Source organism: Gossypium raimondii, chromosome 5 (genome assembly GCF_025698545.1).
Source record: "Gossypium raimondii isolate GPD5lz chromosome 5, ASM2569854v1, whole genome shotgun sequence".
NCBI lineage: Eukaryota > Viridiplantae > Streptophyta > Magnoliopsida > Malvales > Malvaceae > Gossypium > Gossypium raimondii.
The window spans coordinates 7,740,797-7,758,551 of NC_068569.1; the positions used below are offsets into that span (position 1 = coordinate 7,740,797).

The 17,755-nt window shown below is 33.7% G+C and overlaps 3 protein-coding genes across 9 annotated transcripts; 2 read left to right on the top strand and 1 right to left on the bottom strand.

Annotated features, from left to right (window-relative positions):
* The first annotated feature begins 3,006 nt into the window (after nucleotides 1-3,006).
* On the top strand, nucleotides 3,007-8,604 carry LOC105768924 (probable peptide/nitrate transporter At3g43790). Of its 6 annotated transcripts, none has more exons than XM_012589193.2 (17): nucleotides 3,011-3,617; nucleotides 4,007-4,047; nucleotides 4,206-4,266; nucleotides 4,352-4,454; nucleotides 4,572-4,674; nucleotides 4,793-4,846; nucleotides 4,929-4,991; nucleotides 5,088-5,137; nucleotides 5,227-5,302; nucleotides 5,740-5,952; nucleotides 6,143-6,230; nucleotides 6,341-6,426; nucleotides 6,795-6,902; nucleotides 7,090-7,134; nucleotides 7,354-7,442; nucleotides 8,013-8,056; nucleotides 8,172-8,604. In XM_012589193.2, exons 1-17 carry the CDS (start codon nucleotides 3,470-3,472, stop codon nucleotides 8,267-8,269), a joined length of 1,470 nt encoding a protein of 489 aa, XP_012444647.1. In that variant the 5' UTR covers nucleotides 3,011-3,469; the 3' UTR covers nucleotides 8,270-8,604. The 6 variants fall into 6 exon arrangements, with proteins under 6 accessions (XP_012444653.1, XP_012444647.1, XP_052487346.1 ...); XM_052631386.1 differs by having other exon boundaries at nucleotides 3,015-3,249; XM_012589198.2 differs by having other exon boundaries at nucleotides 3,478-3,774.
* LOC105768926 (eukaryotic translation initiation factor 3 subunit I) lies at nucleotides 8,429-11,478 on the bottom strand. Its single transcript, XM_012589206.2, has 8 exons — nucleotides 11,178-11,478; nucleotides 10,876-11,091; nucleotides 10,313-10,440; nucleotides 9,926-10,045; nucleotides 9,704-9,793; nucleotides 9,217-9,303; nucleotides 9,033-9,112; nucleotides 8,429-8,901 (listed from the first exon to the last, which is right to left on the bottom strand). The coding sequence occupies exons 1-8, from the start codon at nucleotides 11,359-11,361 to the stop codon at nucleotides 8,826-8,828; spliced, it is 981 nt and encodes a 326-aa protein (XP_012444660.1). The 5' UTR covers nucleotides 11,362-11,478; the 3' UTR covers nucleotides 8,429-8,825.
* A 2,943-nt stretch (nucleotides 11,479-14,421) lies between these two features.
* Nucleotides 14,422-17,309, top strand: LOC105768927 (SNF1-related protein kinase regulatory subunit beta-1). 2 transcript variants are annotated; one of them, XM_012589210.2, is made up of 5 exons: nucleotides 14,422-14,559; nucleotides 14,697-14,902; nucleotides 16,044-16,222; nucleotides 16,353-16,515; nucleotides 16,842-17,309. In XM_012589210.2, exons 2-5 carry the CDS (start codon nucleotides 14,708-14,710, stop codon nucleotides 17,157-17,159), a joined length of 855 nt encoding a protein of 284 aa, XP_012444664.1. In that variant the 5' UTR covers nucleotides 14,422-14,559; nucleotides 14,697-14,707; the 3' UTR covers nucleotides 17,160-17,309. The 2 variants fall into 2 exon arrangements, with proteins under 2 accessions (XP_012444664.1, XP_012444662.1); XM_012589208.2 differs by having other exon boundaries at nucleotides 14,474-14,902.
* Nucleotides 17,310-17,755: the final 446 nt, after the last annotated feature.

Sequence of the window (17,755 nt, forward strand, 5' to 3'; positions counted from 1 at the left end):
TTTTTTATAACAGTCTGTAGATCGGGTGTTACAATGCTATATTCGTAATATGTCTAGTCCTTCATCACCGTTGATAGAGAATTACTTGCGGGATGCAAGTTTTTGGCACGTGGCCATTATAGGTCGGGGTACAAGTTGGACCCGAAACTCATCAGTGCATTGATAGAGAGGTGGAGACCCGAGACGCACACATTCCATATTCCATGCGAAGAGTGTACCATCACTTTGGAGGACGTGCAGTTACAATTGGGATTGCCGATGGATGGGTCCGCACTCACCGAGTCCGTCCAATCTGTTGATTGGGGAGCCGTATGTTACGATCTTTTGGGTGTGATTCTGGATAATATTTACGGAGGTCGGATTGAGATGGGCTGGTTACGAGAGACATATTCTCGGAGCCGGGGAATGATTCGACTGAAGTAGAAAGAGTACCATATGATCGAGCATACATTCTTGAGATGATTGAAGGTTATCTGATGCCGGACTTGTCACGAAACCTCATACATTTGAGGTGGCTACTGAAACTCGTTGATTTTAGAGTAGCTGGCGAATTTAGTTAGGGGTCTGCCGTGTTGGCAACATTGTATCGGGAAATGTACAGGGCGACGCCACAAACTAAAGCCAAAATCGGAGGTTGCCTATCACTACTACAATCATGGACTCAGTTTCGCTTTCTATTTTTACTGTAACAACCTAATTTTCAGTGGTTTCGGAAACACTGATTCGAGATCACTAAATCCGACCAATGAGTTAAAATTTAATAAACTAATAATTATGGGTCAAGTGTGAATTTAGAAGAATTTTTGAATTAGTGAATTTTGTGATTTATTGAATTTTGTGATTTAAAAAAAATTAATAGGTAAATTGGGTCTAAAATGAAGTATCGAGACCTCGAGTTCATAAACCAAGCCATAAATATTTTTATAAATATTTATGGAGTGTCATTGAGTTAGTATAAAAGTTTTGTTAGAAAATTTTAACGTTTGGATAGTCAATTAATTAAAAAGGACTAAATTAAAAATAGTGCAAATTTTGTTAAATTGTGATTAAATAGCTTAAGTGATAAACACGGGCTAAAACGCGTCCCTGGGGGAGCGATTTTGCCACGTTAACAAAATGGGTCCACGTGGGCGCGTTTTGTGCTGGCATGGCAAAATCACTCCCTCAGGGACGCGTTTTGCTGAAATTTCTCCCAAAAAGCTCCTACGTGGACGCATTTTGCTAAAATCGGCCCTTTTCGATAAATAATGAAAAAATTGGCCAATTTTAGTAAATAAAGTTGGAAATGAGCCTTTGATGGTAAAATGGTCATTTTTATCGATTACTTTTTATTATTTATTGTCACTCTCTCTCATTTACGTATAAATTATTAATTTATAATTAATAAAAATAATTTAACTGAGAAATTATTAAATATGTGATTTTTAACGATAAAAATGTTCTCAAACTTTTCGAACTTCCTAATTATTAAATATAAATGTTGAAATTGAATCCTGTTTCTTATCATTAATTTTTAAATATTAACTGATTACCTCTCTTATAAATTATTTATTCTCTTTATTTGTTATGACATCTTAGAAAGCCCTTAAATTCATGGAATTCTTTTTCCTTTTATTAGATTTGCATAGTGTTATTTTTGGCCTTAACTTTACAAAATTGAAAATTTGTTATTACATGAACAATTCAAATATTATTGCCTAAATTGAAAATTTTTAAAATTAAGTAACTAAAACAGGAATGTAGACATAATTGAGTGACCATTTGTATAGTTTACCTTAATTTTATGTGATGTAAGTTAAATCATATATAAAAATAAAACAAAATTATATTACAAAAGCATAAAAACGAGTTGGGTCAGATTAGACTCAGACATTGAGTGTTGAAACTCAAACCCAACTTATATTTTAAATGGTTTCTTTTTTTGCCCAAACTAATTTTTTTAGGCATTGTACTTTTGTTTAAAGTTTAAACCCTCTCATATTTTGCGCAAACATTTGGAATTGAACAAGTAACCTAGCCCGTGAATAGGTCTAGTTTATATTTTTTTTTGGTGATAAATCAAGTTTGATAATGAACCTCGTGGAGAAGTGAGATGTGCTTAGATGCTTTTCAAGTTCTTGAGCTAAGGGTGCTTACGTTTATGCTCAGGAGCACTATCGAATGCAAATGTTAATCCATGATCAGAGATCAGATACAGGGATTAAGATCTCTAACCTTTATGCTTGGTCCAAAAACCTTTACCTAGTTTGCAAAATGGTCCTGTACTAAGCTGTTTTTGACAGTTGACTCTAATAATATCACACTATAATAATTGTCCCTCTTAAGTCTAAAGCATGTTAGGAGATAGCTTGACAAAGACTAAGACAAGCAAAATATATTACTAAATAAGCGAGTGAAGAGCATTAGAGATTTTGTAGTCAAATTTGTATATTTGCGTGATTGTATCTCATGAAAGATTTTGTGCATAACCGAGCTATGTAACTGAAGTGTTTATGTGGAAGTCAATTCACTTTGGCGCAATAGTATCCTTCTAGGAGTTTTGATTGGTGTAATTGTATCACATGAGAGAGTTTGTTGCGGTTAAGGAAGAGAGATTTGTTGTTAAGGAGCAGGACTTTACTATTGAGGAGCAGACGAATGTTAGCAATAAGCGGAAGTTTATTGTTGAGTAGCAAAAGTTGTTTGCTGCTAAGGAGCGGAAGTTTACTGTTGATGAGGAAACGTATGCTACCGAGGAGGACAATTTCATTGTTGACGACAGACCTCTCGTAATGAAATTAATACATCTGGCCTTTAAGGCTTTTCCCTTATTGACTAGTTTGCAAAGTAGTCCCACACTCTAGATGTAACAATATATTGGTATAACTTGTTGTTTGTATTATTTTTGTATTAACTTACACATATATTTAAGGTATATTTGAATGATTTATATATAAAATTGTTGTTTTATTACTTTCTTGTATCACAGTGTCTAAAACAAGTAGTGAAATAAATTTATTTACAAGTCAGCATTGATCAATTATTACTATTTTTTCTAAATCATTCTAATTCAGCTCAAATTATTATTTGGAGCAGAAAATCGCATGTCTCTCCAAAATTAAGCCGTCTTTCAGTTCCATTTTCATCATCATTATATTTGTCTTTGCTTGTTCTCTTTGGTCAAGCAACGCAACTTGAGCTACAATCATCTGGATGCGAGTCTAAAGTTCATGTATCACAACGCAACTTGAGCTACAATCTTCTTCTGGGGTAAGAACATTGCTTCTTAGTTAGTTCTTGCTCACGCTCAATTCCCTATTTCAGCAACCACGTACCCCACTTCAAACGTGTTGAAACCCTGCGTTTTATACCTCCTCCGAAAAAAAAGGGACAAAATTGATGAGAAGGTGTTTGAGTTTTTGACCCAGACAGCAAAAGAAGCCATTTTTGCTTTTTTTCTTCTTCGTTAGTGAGAATTTCTTGGAGAGAAATGGAAGAGAATAGAACTTCGTTATTGGAGAGAGAAGCAGAGTACCGTGAAAAATGCCCAGGTTGTAAGATGGATCGTCTCAAACAAGAACAAGCCGGGGTCCCTTACAAGCTATTGTCTTTTATCTGGATTGTCTCTCTCTGTACTGGTCAGTACTTAATATCCATAAACGTGTCAAAGACAAAGGTTCAAGCATTCTTCTGACAGTGGTTAATAATATTGTGGACACCTGCACTCGAAAATCTCACGATTTTGTCTTAATAAAAGCACTACATAGTCATTGTGGATACTCACAATGTTTCAATGTAAGATTGAGGTGTTACTGATAATTGCTTTTGGGTTGTCCTTGAATGGAAATAATCAAATCATTTCAGCTTTCCTATATTTTACTTTGCTGTACCTTGAACTCTTCTTAGGAATGTCTTATGATTTCCTTTTTTCCTGTTGGTTTTTTTTTTTTTTGTTGTTGTTGTTGTTGTTGTCTCTTTTAGTTTTAACAGTCGTGTCTTATGTTATTATTTCGTTACAAATTTTCAGCCTTGCAAATATCATCACTATTCCCGTTTGTTTACTTTATGGTATGTTATCTGCCTCTGGAAAACCTATTACATACTATAACTTATTACTTCTTATTGAAGGCTGGGAAATTTGGTTTTTATTGTTAGTTTGCTATAATTGAAGATGCTACTATGGAAACTGAAAGTGTTATTTTGTATACGGATTTTTTGGTTGGCAGATCAGAGACTTTCATATTGCAAAAAGAGAGGAAGACATTGGCTTCTATGCAGGATTTGTGGGTAATATCTTATCCTAATATTCATTGTAAATTAGATTCAGGATGGTGTATTGGTATTCAGTTACAGTAATTTTTGCCCATTCTAGGGTCTTCATTTATGGTTGGAAGAGCTTTGACATCTCTTTTCTGGGGAGTGGTTGCTGATCGATATGGTCGTAAACCTGTTATATTGATAGGGACATTTTCAGTGTCAGAATCTTTTCCATCAACTACCTTTCAAACTTATTTTATAATTAAAAAAATGAAGTCTTTTGATGCAAGTGATTGTCAATTGGCAATTGTATCATCACAATTTTTTTATTTCAGGGTTGTGTTCAACACTCTCTTTGGCCTTAGCACGAACTTTTGGATGGCACTGTCCATGAGATTTTTTCTTGGGTGCTTTAATAGTCAGCTTGGCACAATAAGGGTATGTGTTCTCAGTCTGCATTTTTGAACTCATTTACATTTACTTACACAACAAGCATTTCCGAGTATTACTTACTCAAGAGGACTTCAATACTTTACCTTCTTGGTTGTTCTTCCAGGCTTATGCTTCTGAAGTGTGTAGAGAAGAGTATCGGGCTTTGGCACTTTCAGTTGTAAGATGATTGATTTTGTAGTCGGTTGGGTACATTATCTGGTTTTTGCAGTATTATATTTATATCAGACTTCGCATTTCAGGTTAGTACATCGCGAGGCATAGGACTGATTATTGGCCCTGCTATTGGAGGATTCTTTGCACAGGTAGAGACGTTCCATCGCTCCACTCTTTACACAGATTGTTAAAGAAAATTTTCTTGCCTTCTAACCATATTTATTACTTCATGTATGGCCTCCTAGCCTGTAGAGAAATATCCAAATCTTTTCGTGGAAAGCTCCATTTTCGGGAGGTAGTCCACATTGCTTTTTTTATCCACATGTCATATTTTTTCCCATTTTCTCTCTATGTGGTGATGTTCTAATGTGCATACAATTGCAGATTTCCCTACTTCCTACCATGCCTCATAATATCAGTTTATGCCGTTGGATCTCTTGTTGCCTGCAAATGGCTTCCAGTAAGTTTCAAACTCATTTTCTCATCTTTTGCATTTTCTTGTTCCCTCTCTGGCTTGGGGAATTGGTAATTACAATAGAAGTTCATGATCAATAAAGACATTGTTCTATAGGTTTGAACTTTGGATATTTGACTATTAGACACAGGTATCCATCATTCATCCCTAAGTCTGAGCAACATAGCTGCGCATTAAGATTAAGTTTACTTTCTATTTCTTTCAGTCTTCAATATGTTTTTCATTTATTGGTTGTTTACTGGTTTATATGCATGCATTTGCCTCCAGTTTGCACATTATGATTTGATTCTTAGAGAAAAAAAAGTTGCATTTGGCACTGAGACAAGTTTAATCCTTTTATGGGGTATGCTTCTTATATAGGCGATTTATAAGATTTCTGTTGTTTATTTCTTTCTCCTTTCTGGTGACAAACACTTATGCAGGAAACATTACACAAGCATGCTGAAAAGGCAAATGAGAGAGCCGATCTACATGATATTTCAGAACATTCTTCAAATGATTCTGGTCAGAAAGATAACATAGTAGAACTAGAAGACAAACAGATTCACAAATCAAATCTCTTAAAAAACTGGCCACTAATGTCTACAATAATCGTATACTGCGTTTTCTCACTTCAAGAGATGGCTTACTCTGAAGTAAGTTATATCCCTTAAACACAATTTATTGTCATTCCCCATGCCTATCTGACTTAAGTACAAACTTCTCACATTGTCTAGGATTCATCATGATCTGATCTTCACATATTCTTGATATATATACGTGTGTGTGTGTGTGTGTGCTAGAGTTGTTCATGTTTTACATAAGACACTTGACATGTCTTTGCAGATGTTTTCATTTTGGGCAGTTAGTGATAAAAAATATGGAGGATTAAGCTTTTCATCCCAAGATGTTGGTGAAGTTCTTGCTATCTCTGGTATATCCATAACTTTCAATGTTGCAATAATTTCCTAGAAAGTATTTGCAATTTGATTTTTTCTTTTTCAGAAAGCGTTAGTCTAATAGCATGCTTTCCACCATTTCCAGGATTTGGTCTTTTACTGTTTCAACTGCTGTTGTATCCACCAGTTGAGAGACGCCTTGGGCCTCTCATGGTTACACGCCTTTCAGCTGTAAATTCTTACCTCCACATCACTGTATTCCTATACTTCTTTTCTTTGGGTTAATCTATAAATACACCTTTTAATTTTTAACCATTTGGCACCTAAAGAGAAAAATAAAATTTATAATCAAATTATTATATTTTATTTTCATCAAGTAAATTAAACCAAATTGACTGATGTTGTTCAATAATATGCTGACGTGTAACTTCATTGACCAATAGTAAATCCTCACTTCTTGGATCACTGTTAGAAAATATTTGACTTGACTTATGGCGGATCAGTATTGGTTACAATTCCACATCACCATTTTATGTGATGGATTTTTATTATTTGTTTAGTAAAATAGCTAGTTGATGCTACTTTTTTGTAATCTTCAGGTAATATCAATTCCATTGTTGTCATGTTTCCCCTATATAGCAATGCTTTCAGGGGTAGTCCTGCATTTGGTGATAAATTGTGCAGCCATATTAAGAAACAGTCTATCTGTAAGTGAATCTAAATCCTAAATATGTACAAATACATGGAGAAGTTTCTGGTGATGAACTCCAGGTTCTGAATCCAATGAATACACTGAAATGAATCAGACACGCTTCTTTTAAACTGTTTTTCTTTCTTTGTTCTTTTCGGTTGAAACTGTCTGATTTATGGGCCAAATTCATTGGTATCGTGTAGGTTTCACTTGTTACTGGATTATTCATATTGCTGAACAATGCAGTGGTAATGTTTTCTGCCTATATTTTGGGAAATATTTCATATTAAATCTATGTTGAACCCTTCATTTTTCTTTTCAGACATGGGGGTGGACATACAACCCTCCAAATACATAGAAACACCGAGAAAAAACAATTGTATTAATTGACTTTGATTGTATATACATGAATTATCATTCCTCTCTCTGGTTTCAACATTGTTTGTTTATTCTTTTTCTTGTTTCAGCCTCAAAGTCAGAGAGGGGCTGCTAATGCCATTTCAATAACTGCAATGTCTGTTTTCAAAGCATTTGGTCCAGCAGGAGGAGGAGCGCTGTAAGTATCTTTTTTCTTTCCATTTTCTGTATATATTTTAGCTTTTTATATGTGAATCACACTAGTCTATTTGAGCAGCAAAATCTGAACAGTTCAGCACTTTCAATTTTTACAAACTGACAATGCTTTTGTGCCACAATATCGTCGACATATTCGAGATTTTGAAGGAGAGGTCTTAGTTTAAATTGTTGATAAAACGCTGAACTTAATTAATTCTTAAATTTCAAAGGTCTTGAAGGGCAAAATGTGAGGGCTTCTTATTATGGTTGATTATATTGTTAAAATGAAATCTATAGAACCTGAACTAGGTCAAGTTGAAGCATGTGGTCACCCTTAAAAAGTGATGCAGTAGATTTAGTGTTCGATTCCTGGAATGTGCAACATCTTCCCTTCACCTCAAGCCGCAACCTTTTTTATACTCATTGCTTAGAGAGACAAAACCAAAGATTAATTCAATCTTAAATTTAGCAAATGTTTGTTTTCTTCCTGGCCAATTTATATACCAGAACTACTATTATTTCTCGACTCAATAAGGGTCTTATCAACCTTTTTTCGTTCATGAAAATGTAGATTTTCTTGGGCACAAGAGCGACAAGTTGCCTCATTTCTTCCAGGTTTGTAGTTGAATCCTAATAATACAGCTTCAAAATAGGCTCGGATCAATTTACTATATATACATGTGGGTATTGAATACAAGACATTTCTTTGATTTTTGGATTTTGGAAACAGGTGATCAAATGGTTTTCTTTGCGCTAAACGTGGTTCAATTTATTGGGTTGCTATTGACTTTCAAGCCCTTTCTTGCTGAACTGTACCAGGGAGAATAGCATCAACAATTATTTTTTTAGTTCACTTCATCAGTATTCTCATCATATGAATCATTGTTAATTAGTGAATTGACTCGAATAAAACCTGGATCTCACTGGATTGATCATTTCAGTTTTAATAACGATGTTAAAAGCAAATTTCGGTTCAGTCTTTCCAAATTTAAACTACAGAGATAAGTTTAAAGTATTAATAAAGAAGTCAATACATTATTGTACAAAACCGAGTTATTTCTTTAAACAATAATATTTTATCAAACAAGGTTGACTTTGTTAAAGCTCTAAACTAAAATGAGCTAAGCTACCAAAAAGAAAAAGAATAAAAAAAAAAAAAGAAACTGCAAATGTGTTCAAAAAAGGTTGAAGTAACGCAATCTTTTTAGTGAAAATACACTACAATTCGTAAAGCTCAAAATTGCCACATCGAGCACAAGAAGAAAGCTGGTTACGTGCAGATAAATACTTGATCACTCCCCCCTTCCTTGCCTTGAATACTCTATAAGGACTAGTTGTCCAGTCGTCTTGTTGGAACAAGCTATATCTGTAAGCTGCTCCATATTTATATTTTGATGTTGAAGTAATCCGGGTCAAAATGGTGTAATCGAACATAACCATCCTCACCACCGCTCGAGAAACTACAAGTTCAAAAGACAGAGACTTGTAAAAATGACTGAAGACTGGGCAAATACAAAATAGAGGGAAATAGTGCAAGTGAGCTATACATGCAAGTTGTGAAAACTATAAAAAAGCACAATTTGCCTCTTACCTCTTCCCATCAGGGTTAAAAGCCAAGGCATTTATGGGCCCAAAATGACCTTTTACACCTCCAATTTCTTCTTGAAGAATCTACCAAGGCAACCAAACAATTCGATAAAAAGGGAAACAAAATTGCAAAAATAACAAATCTTCACCTCATAAAGAAACATTCTTTTGATAAACATAAAACTAACCTTGTCAAAGAATTTAGCTTCGAACTTCCCAGCACGATGATCTGTCGTTGTGACAGCTGATGCATCCTGACCACCTCCAAGCACCACCTAGATGGAGAAAAGGCATTCAGAAAGATTAGAGTGAGATGTAATTATTGAGGCAAATAGAAATATTCGTGAGTTTGAATGCAGATTACTAGATCAGTTGTTCGCCCACTTACTATAACCAACTAAATCCAGACAATTGAACATAAGCATTTGACGATAAAATGAATAATTTTTCCATGCTTGAGGTGCATTACAATATTAGACACCTTTAAGCCTTAGTGCTAGAAGTTTAAATGTTTCAAGTCCAGAAGTTATTACAATACTAAGAAACGAGATACTGAACTTCAAGAACTAGAAAAAGGCTATGTCAGATTTTTAATGCAGCCAACTAAGGAAAGATGCAGTTAGGGGCAAAGGGAATTGCATACAAGTTATGCTGCTCATATTTGTTCATACTTACATGGTCGAGAAGTGGAGACATAGCAACAGCATTGACTGGACGTTCAGTAACATAGGTCTTGATAAGAGTCAACGTTCTTGTGTCCCATAGCTAAACATTTACAGAAAAATGTAAGAAGAATCAGGCAGAGGAAATTTTAGCCAAAGAATAAAGAATCTGGGGTTATTTCAGAAAATAGCCACAAATGCTCAAAAAACTTGTGAGGTTAATAAGATGCATCACCTTGGCAGATTTATCTAAGGAACCGGTAAGGAAGTGTGAACCGTCTGCAGATTTTGTAAGTGATGTTATTGTCTTTTTGTGACCCGATTCCTTGTCAGCCTCCCTAAGTAGTTTTCCAGTCTAGAAGACAACATCGACAAATCCAACCCGAAAGATAAGATCATTTCCGATGTACAGATTAATAAAGGAACATGACAGAGGATATTGAAGAAAGATAATTAAAAAATAAGAAAAGATCTAGTTTGAAGAATATCAAGAAGTGAAAACAAAGTATTACATCAGAATATTTTCAATGTTGAAGACAAACCGATCAATTGTGCAACATTATAGAACAAAAATAGCTTCCGTGCTCACAAAAAGAACTATTCATATCTGACAGCAATTTACCTCAGAATCCCATATACGAATTACAGCATCTTCTCCAGCACTAACGATAGTCCTATTGAGGGGTCCCCAAACAGCTCTGTTTATTCTACCTTGAGGGCCCTTGATGACAAGCTCAGACTCCTCAGTCTCTGCATAGTTATTTCATAACGTAATGAACCAGAATATAGACATCAAAGAAATCAGCAGACTAATACTCTAAGTAAATTTTTATGAAAGAGAAAGAAAAACAAATAAGTAGATTGACAGACTGTTACAAATACATTATACATTCTACTGTCAATAACTTATTACCCTGTTTCACTCCCGAACCTGATTATATTCATTACTTTAACAAATGACTCCCAATTATTGCATAATAATTATTTTATCATTTTTGTGAGAACCACGCACAAAAAAAAGTGCATATTTTTTTCTTTAACAATATTTGATCTTCTACATTGTAACTAGCTTCAACATCTCACTCAAAAGTTCAAAATCCCTACCTAAATATATAAATACAAAATTTAACAAACTGAGCAGCAATCACTTAGAGAGAGAGAGAGAGATAAGAACTTTAAGCTTACGTTCAGTTGGGTCTCTAGCAATGCGTTTAACGTGAATAGCGGAAGTCAATTCCATGAAAGGATCCGTAGTAATTACAGCTAGTTTATCCCCTACAGAGAAATCCACCGACCTCGCAGGAGAACCGAAATTGAAAGTATATAATTGAGCTCCCGTCTGAACATTCCACAGCTTCACAGTTTGATCGGCACTTCCCGTAATAAGCCTCATCGAATCCCCTACAAGTTTTGAGGGAGGGGACTAAAAATTGGAACTTCAAGTTTAAAAACTAAAATAAAATAAATAAAGAACAAAAAGAACTTACTTGAGACGTCGCAAGACCAAACGGCGCCATTATGGCCACGATAAGTGCCGAGACGCTCGCCATTGTCGGCGAACCAAACGGTAGGGGTATGGTCCTTAGCGCATGAAAACAAAAGATCTCCATCTCTGTTGTACTTGAGAAACGTCAATGGCCTTTCATGACCTTTCATCAAAATCGGCCTCATCTTCTTCTTTTCTTCTTTTCTCGCCAAAAATTTAAAGAAAAGAACTTTCGTCAACTAACTACTCTGAGATTTAGGGTTTTGAGCTTTTTCTGCTTCTACTAATTTTTGTTACCTGATTTTAACATATGGATGAGCTTAACTTAATAACTTAATATATGGGCTTTTAGCCTACTTTTGACTCAGCTTCGGCTCTGTCAAAAAGCCCAGCTTGAGTCATAGGTAATCCTGTTCAATAACTGGGCGGAAGGCTGGAAAAATCTTTACGTATTTGATCTGAACCGTGAAAATTGTTAGATAATAAAATTATGGGATAAAGTAACAATTAGTTCTTGAACTTGTCAACTTTTCTCACTTGAGTCCCTAATTTTCTTGTGTTCATATTAGTCTCATAACTTGGTATTTTTTTCAATTAGATCCCTAAGCATAGATTCTATTTAAGGTTTGATGATATGGCACTCTCATATCATGCCCATCTCACCATTGAGAAATCAATATCAAATTAATAGAATATGTAAACATCGATTGCTAAATTTATTAAATTTTTAAAATAAATACCAAATTAACAAAGCATGTAAAATTTACTAATTAAATTATTGTTATGCCAATAAAACATCTGACATGTCAACATTCCGTTAGGGGTTTGATGGTAGAATGACTAAAATTTACAATTTTCAAATTGTAAAATATATATAATCAAAATAAATGTGCCCTTAAACTTGAGTGACAATCCTGATATTTTACCCTTCGTTATTTACATTTTAAAAGTTACATAAATTTATATATGTATTTTTTGTTTGTTTGTTTTTATTTGATAAAAGTTGCATATTTTAGTTTCAAAAGGTAACAATATTAATTTTTAGTATTCGATTTAGATTTTAAGGTTGTTTTGATGAAAATTAATTGTTAATATTATTAGGTTTGAATTTTCATAATTTTATTAATAGAATAAATTTAATATTAATTTTGAATTTATTTAATTTTACATTTAATTTATCAAATACAACAAGATGAATATGATTTAATTTGGATTTTAGGGTTGATTGATGAAAGTTAATTGCTAATATTATTGGCTAATTATAATTTTCCTTAAATCAACTCTAAAAGCTAAATTAAACACTAAAAGTTATTACCGTTAGCTTCAGGTACCAAAATGTATATTTTTTGTCAAATATAAGAACCACATTGAAAAAGAAATTATATCACGTTAAAAAATATTTAAACTTAGATACCAAATCATATATTAAGCCTATAAATAAAAACAGGTGCCAAAGAAAACAAGGCACCACATGTTTAGACACAAAAAGATAGAGGGGATGTTTGATAAATAGAGTTTTGGGTATTTTTTAGTTGATTTGGGCACAAATAGAGGATTAAGTATTCAAATCCCTTAATTGTTGTGTTTGGTGTATGGAGGTTTGTAAGAGTTTGTTGAGCTAAAACCTCTACAACAGAAAACACAAGGATGGATAACTTTTTTCATAGCTGATTGGGAATGAGATATCTGAAATGACATATCTGACCATACTTGTTCAAATTTTACTCATTTTGCCACATGCCCTCAAACCTAATGAAATATGTGGAATGAGATATGTATCTATTTCTTAAATATTTATGTACTCTTAATTTATTTTCAATTTACTTGCATAAAATGATTTATTATGCAACTTTATATTAATTGAAATATGTTACTTGACAAATTTATTTAGAGTGTGACATAATTACCACTAGTTTACATGCTAAGAACATGACATAATTATCACTAAGAATACAATTTACAATTATATTTATATGTTATTAATATTTATCAATTTCCATAAGGTTAATATTTACAAATAAGACACTTAAGAAATTTGTTTATTTAAATTTGAAAAATATTTACTTATTAATTTCTAGAATTGATGTTTTAATTCGATGATAATAGTATTTTATTTCAATAATTTCACCCAATAAAGACTGAAATATTATAAATAAATATTTAACAATAAAATTATCATACACTTATTTGTCATTTTACACATATCAACTATCAACTAAAATTTATCAAACACTTTTAAATAAATAATTAATAGAATCAATTAATCAATTATTAATCAATTTTCAAACAGAACCCATTGGAAAAAAAGAAGCAGCACCAAAGCGCATAAGAGGGCCGACAGTCGAAGCCCAAAGAAGTGTACTCAGCTCCAACCAAAATGAAGATGACGTCCTTCACCAAATAACCAATCCAAGCAGTTATCAAGTTGGCGACCGGGCAAATCAAGGACACCGAACCTCACAACATGGCGCCAGCATGGTACGAGTGAGTTATCAATCTAGTTGGATACACATGTGATCAACAAAATTTATTACTCTTTTAATCATGGCCTGACCCATCCATAAATATGGGTTGAAGGATTTACTTTGTTTGAAAAGGAAATATATATAAAAAAAATAAATCTATTGAAATTAAATAAAAAGACTATTTTAAAACATTTTATAATATAACAGTTTTATGGTTTTTATGATTAGCTTATGACAAAAGAAGAGAAAGGAGATAAGAATAAAAGCTCAAAAGTAAAAAGAAGATAAGTTCAACACATCTTGTAGTTGTCATCATCTGACAATTGCGACTCGCAACATTATCCCATTATTATCTAATTTAAGACTGATTCGTCGGTGAATTACGTAATTAAAATAGGATTACTCATAAATAAATATTTGATTAATTTTAATTTTACTTAAATAGAATTTTAAAACGTACGGACACTAATATAGTTACCCAAGAGTCTGGTTAAGTCAATGAGCTTACCTTATCTAATCAATTAGGTAGAGATACGGTTAAAAATACATTTAAGTCAGGACAAGAAAACCTAAAGAATTATTAAAGAATGATAAAGAAAAAATAAAGTGATAAAAATGATGTTTTAATAAAAAATTTAAATTTTTATATAGAAAAAAACGGTTGAGTTGACATTTTCGAGAAAAATTACGCCTTGATCAGATCAGTCTATGATTCTTAAACGTTAAATAAAGAGGATGCACGATACAGAAATAGGAATGGTTGTGTATTAACGTTCCCCCTTTTAATTTATCCAAATAGCTTGTCTGCCAATGGAAGACAAATAAAATACTAAAAAGAAAAAATAAAAAAAAAAGGTTTTTGATCAGAACAACGTTTCCCGGCACTTGCAGTCGAACACGTTCCTAGTGTCAATCTCCGTAAATAAACCGAAAACCAGTGTTCTTTAATCCCTGGCTTCACTTTATTACTGAAACAAGTTTCTCCTTGTTTTCTTTTATTTTTAATCTAATTTTTGTTTTCTTTTTGGATATCTTTGAAAAATTAAATACTAAAGGACTGAAAAATATGGGGAATGCAAACGGAAGACAAGACGGAGCTAACGGCGGTGTCGACGATCTATCCGGAAGATCCAATGGCGGCGAGGCCGTTGTTCCTGGAGCCGCTGCAGTTGGAATTCGCGTGCCATCGTCTGATTCAATGGTGAATACTCCGCCGCAGAGCCCTGGGCGGTCTCGATCCCCGCTTTTATTCGCTCCTCAGGTTGGCATCTTCAAATTTTCAATGATGGTTTCAGGACTTTGAACTTATTTTAAATTTAGTAATCCAATTTACTCAAAAATATTTACAAGTAAAATAAAAGATGTTTTGTTTGAGAATATGTTTGAATTAGGAAGATCTGAGCTTTGCTTGTGAATTTGAAACAACTAACTGAAGAACAGTTCTGTGTATTGAGTGACAGGTAAGGGGAATTAGAAATTGTTAATGGTTTCAGGGAATGAAACGTGGAAGGTAGAGTTTGAGCGTGTATTTTTTGTCACTGTTTGGGCAATTCTGCAAACGCTGGTGGATGAGTGTGTTGATATCTTTTAAAGTTTAAGCTTTGTTGCTTTTTGAGAGATTGTTAGAAGCTTGGAACGAAAAGTGACTTGTACGTAAAAAAAGAAGCTTAAAAGCTAATACTTTTGTTGGATCCTTTTCGTATAGCATGCTTTGATTTTGTTTGGTTCATTGCTTTTTTTGAAATTTGTTTGAGAAAGTTACTGCGTTTGCACATGTTGTAATCCTTAAGAGGGGGTACTTAGATGTTAACGTCTTTATATCATCTTTTGAGCTGTTGATTGGTGAGAACTAAACTAAACACATATATGACACATGGTGAGGAGGAAGAGTGAGTGATAAGACTAACCAATGCTAATACCCCTAAAGTATTCAACTTTTGGAAACATGAAACAGAATCTTCTTGACTGTTGGAACCCCCAATCTCATTGATGTCTACATTGGTTTGGTCTATGAGAATTTTTGCCCTTTTATGCAGTGTGTGTGTGTTTAATTTTCATTCATAGATTCTTGTGGAGCTTTAGACACTTAAATTTTAGGGGTTATTATCCACATTGTTTTTCAAGTAAAAAATTGTGAAAATTATTATTTCAATTAGTTTCTTTGATTTGTTAATCTCCTGTCCTAGTTAGATAGTAACTTTTATTTCTTCAATAAAAAAAGTTGTTTTGGGGCCGTAGACATATTTTTTTGACATCTTTTCATCGGTTCAAGGTCTATTTGGATTGCCAAGTGAGGAGAGGGAGAAGAAGTTTGCTGATGGTTACCTATGAACTAAAGAGTTTTGTCCATCTAAGTAGTGGTCTTTAAACTGATAGGTTGGTTGCTTTCGATGCAATTTCAGGTTCCTGTAGCTCCCTTACCAAGGGCTGATGGCCATTCCTTTTTCAACCAAACTTGGCGGCATGATTCTCCTGTGGTTGCTGATAGTCCGTCAGAGAAAGGAATCCCTGTCATCATTACATGGAATTATGGTGGTAATGACGTGGCCGTTGAAGGTTCTTGGGACAATTGGAGATCAAGGTAGGTCTATAGTTCATTAGTATTGTAGATGCACTTTTGCATGCATAACGAAATTTGCTGTTCCTCTTTTCATCCAAAACCTGAGCACATGGACCTCATATAATATAGTCTGATGTTTTCTCGTTTGCAGGAAGATGCTGCAGAGATCTGGTAAGGACCACTCAATTCTTTTGGTCCTTCCACCTGGCATATACCATTACAAGTTCATTGTCGATGGTGAATGGAGATATACACCTGATCTGCCTTTTATAGCTGATGAAATGGGCCGCATTTGTAATCTTCTTGATGTTCATGTATGTATCTTCTAATCATGTACCTTTGTTTTTACTTCATCTAATTCCTGGGATGGTGTAGCATGCAAAACTCGGAATTTACAAATTTAACATATATTGTTGCTTAAAAACTAAAATTCAGAGGTTGAATATATTGTTTCAACTTTTGAGCTGACATGGAGAAATTAGAAAGATATGTGTTACATAGGTTCTCTCTTGTCTAAGACATCTCGATAATGATTTTACTATGTCACCCTTTTTGCTTGCCCATAACTAAGATGGTGGTGATACTCGTCACTGGTTTTGTTGCCTTCATTTGTTTAATTACTTGTCACTATTTCTTGCAGGACTATGTACCTGAAAATCTGGATAGTGTAGCCGAGTTTGAGGCTCCAGCATCTCCAACTTCCAGTTACAGTCAGGCATTTCCAACGGAGGAAGATTTCGCAAAGGAGCCTGCTGTGGTTCCATCCCAGCTACATTTAACTGTCCTCGGTACAGATGACCAAGATGGAGCATCATCCTCGAAGCCTCAACATGTTGTACTTAACCATCTTTTCATAGAGAAAGGATGGGCATCACAGTCTGTTGTTGCCCTCGGATACACCCATAGGTTTGAGTCCAAATATGTGACTGTTGTACTCTATAAGCCACTAAAAAGGTAACATGTGCTTTTCCCATGCTTGACTCTGTAAAGAAATCAAAGTGACTTTCATATTCGTTTGTGAAGGTACACCTCTGTTTTATAGATGATGCTTCGACATTTTTTTAACATGAACAACATGAACTTTGTTTATAAAGTTGTGCTTTTAACATTTGTTTACCTTCAAATGTTTGGACATGGAAAGCTTTTACATCTTACTAGCACTTGAAACTAATGCAACTGCTATACTATTTTTTGCTTCATCCGGACCTTTTAAGGCTCTATAAACCCAAAGGGAAAAGAGGAACAAAAGTCGGTCTAGAATTGTATTATCTGTATAATCGAGAACTTTAATAGATAATGCTACCTGCAGTCATGTTTATGTAGGTTATTGGATTTTTTGAACCATTTATGATATTTCAGTTTAGTTTTTGGTTTTTCAAGTTAATTTTGAATTTTAGGTTATTGGATTTTATTTTAATAAAATGGTTTTGTTTATGGCTGTTGACATTATCAGTCTTTTACATAAATATTTTTAAACTTTTTTTATTATTTTAAATATAAATATTTATTCTTATATCATGAAAAATTTAAATATAATTATGAATAATAAAAAAT

Coding starts and splice junctions, on each gene's coding strand:
- LOC105768924 (XM_012589193.2), top strand. CDS start 3,470: ATGGAAGAGAATAGAACTTCGTTATTGGAGAGAGAAGCAGAGTACCGT. Junction 5,303..5,739: donor TTGCCTGCAAATGGCTTCCA/GTAAGTTTCAAA, acceptor ACACTTATGCAG/GAAACATTACACAAGCATGC. Junction 6,231..6,340: donor TGAAGTTCTTGCTATCTCTG/GTATATCCATAA, acceptor CACCATTTCCAG/GATTTGGTCTTTTACTGTTT.
- LOC105768926 (XM_012589206.2), bottom strand. CDS start 11,361: ATGAGGCCGATTTTGATGAAAGGTCATGAAAGGCCATTGACGTTTCTC. Junction 10,441..10,875: donor TGCTAGAGACCCAACTGAAC/GTAAGCTTAAAG, acceptor ATAACTATGCAG/AGACTGAGGAGTCTGAGCTT. Junction 10,046..10,312: donor TTCGTATATGGGATTCTGAG/GTAAATTGCTGT, acceptor GTTGTCTTCTAG/ACTGGAAAACTACTTAGGGA.
- LOC105768927 (XM_012589210.2), top strand. CDS start 14,708: ATGGGGAATGCAAACGGAAGACAAGACGGAGCTAACGGCGGTGTCGAC. Junction 14,903..16,043: donor CGCTTTTATTCGCTCCTCAG/GTTGGCATCTTC, acceptor ATGCAATTTCAG/GTTCCTGTAGCTCCCTTACC. Junction 16,223..16,352: donor TGGGACAATTGGAGATCAAG/GTAGGTCTATAG, acceptor TCTCGTTTGCAG/GAAGATGCTGCAGAGATCTG.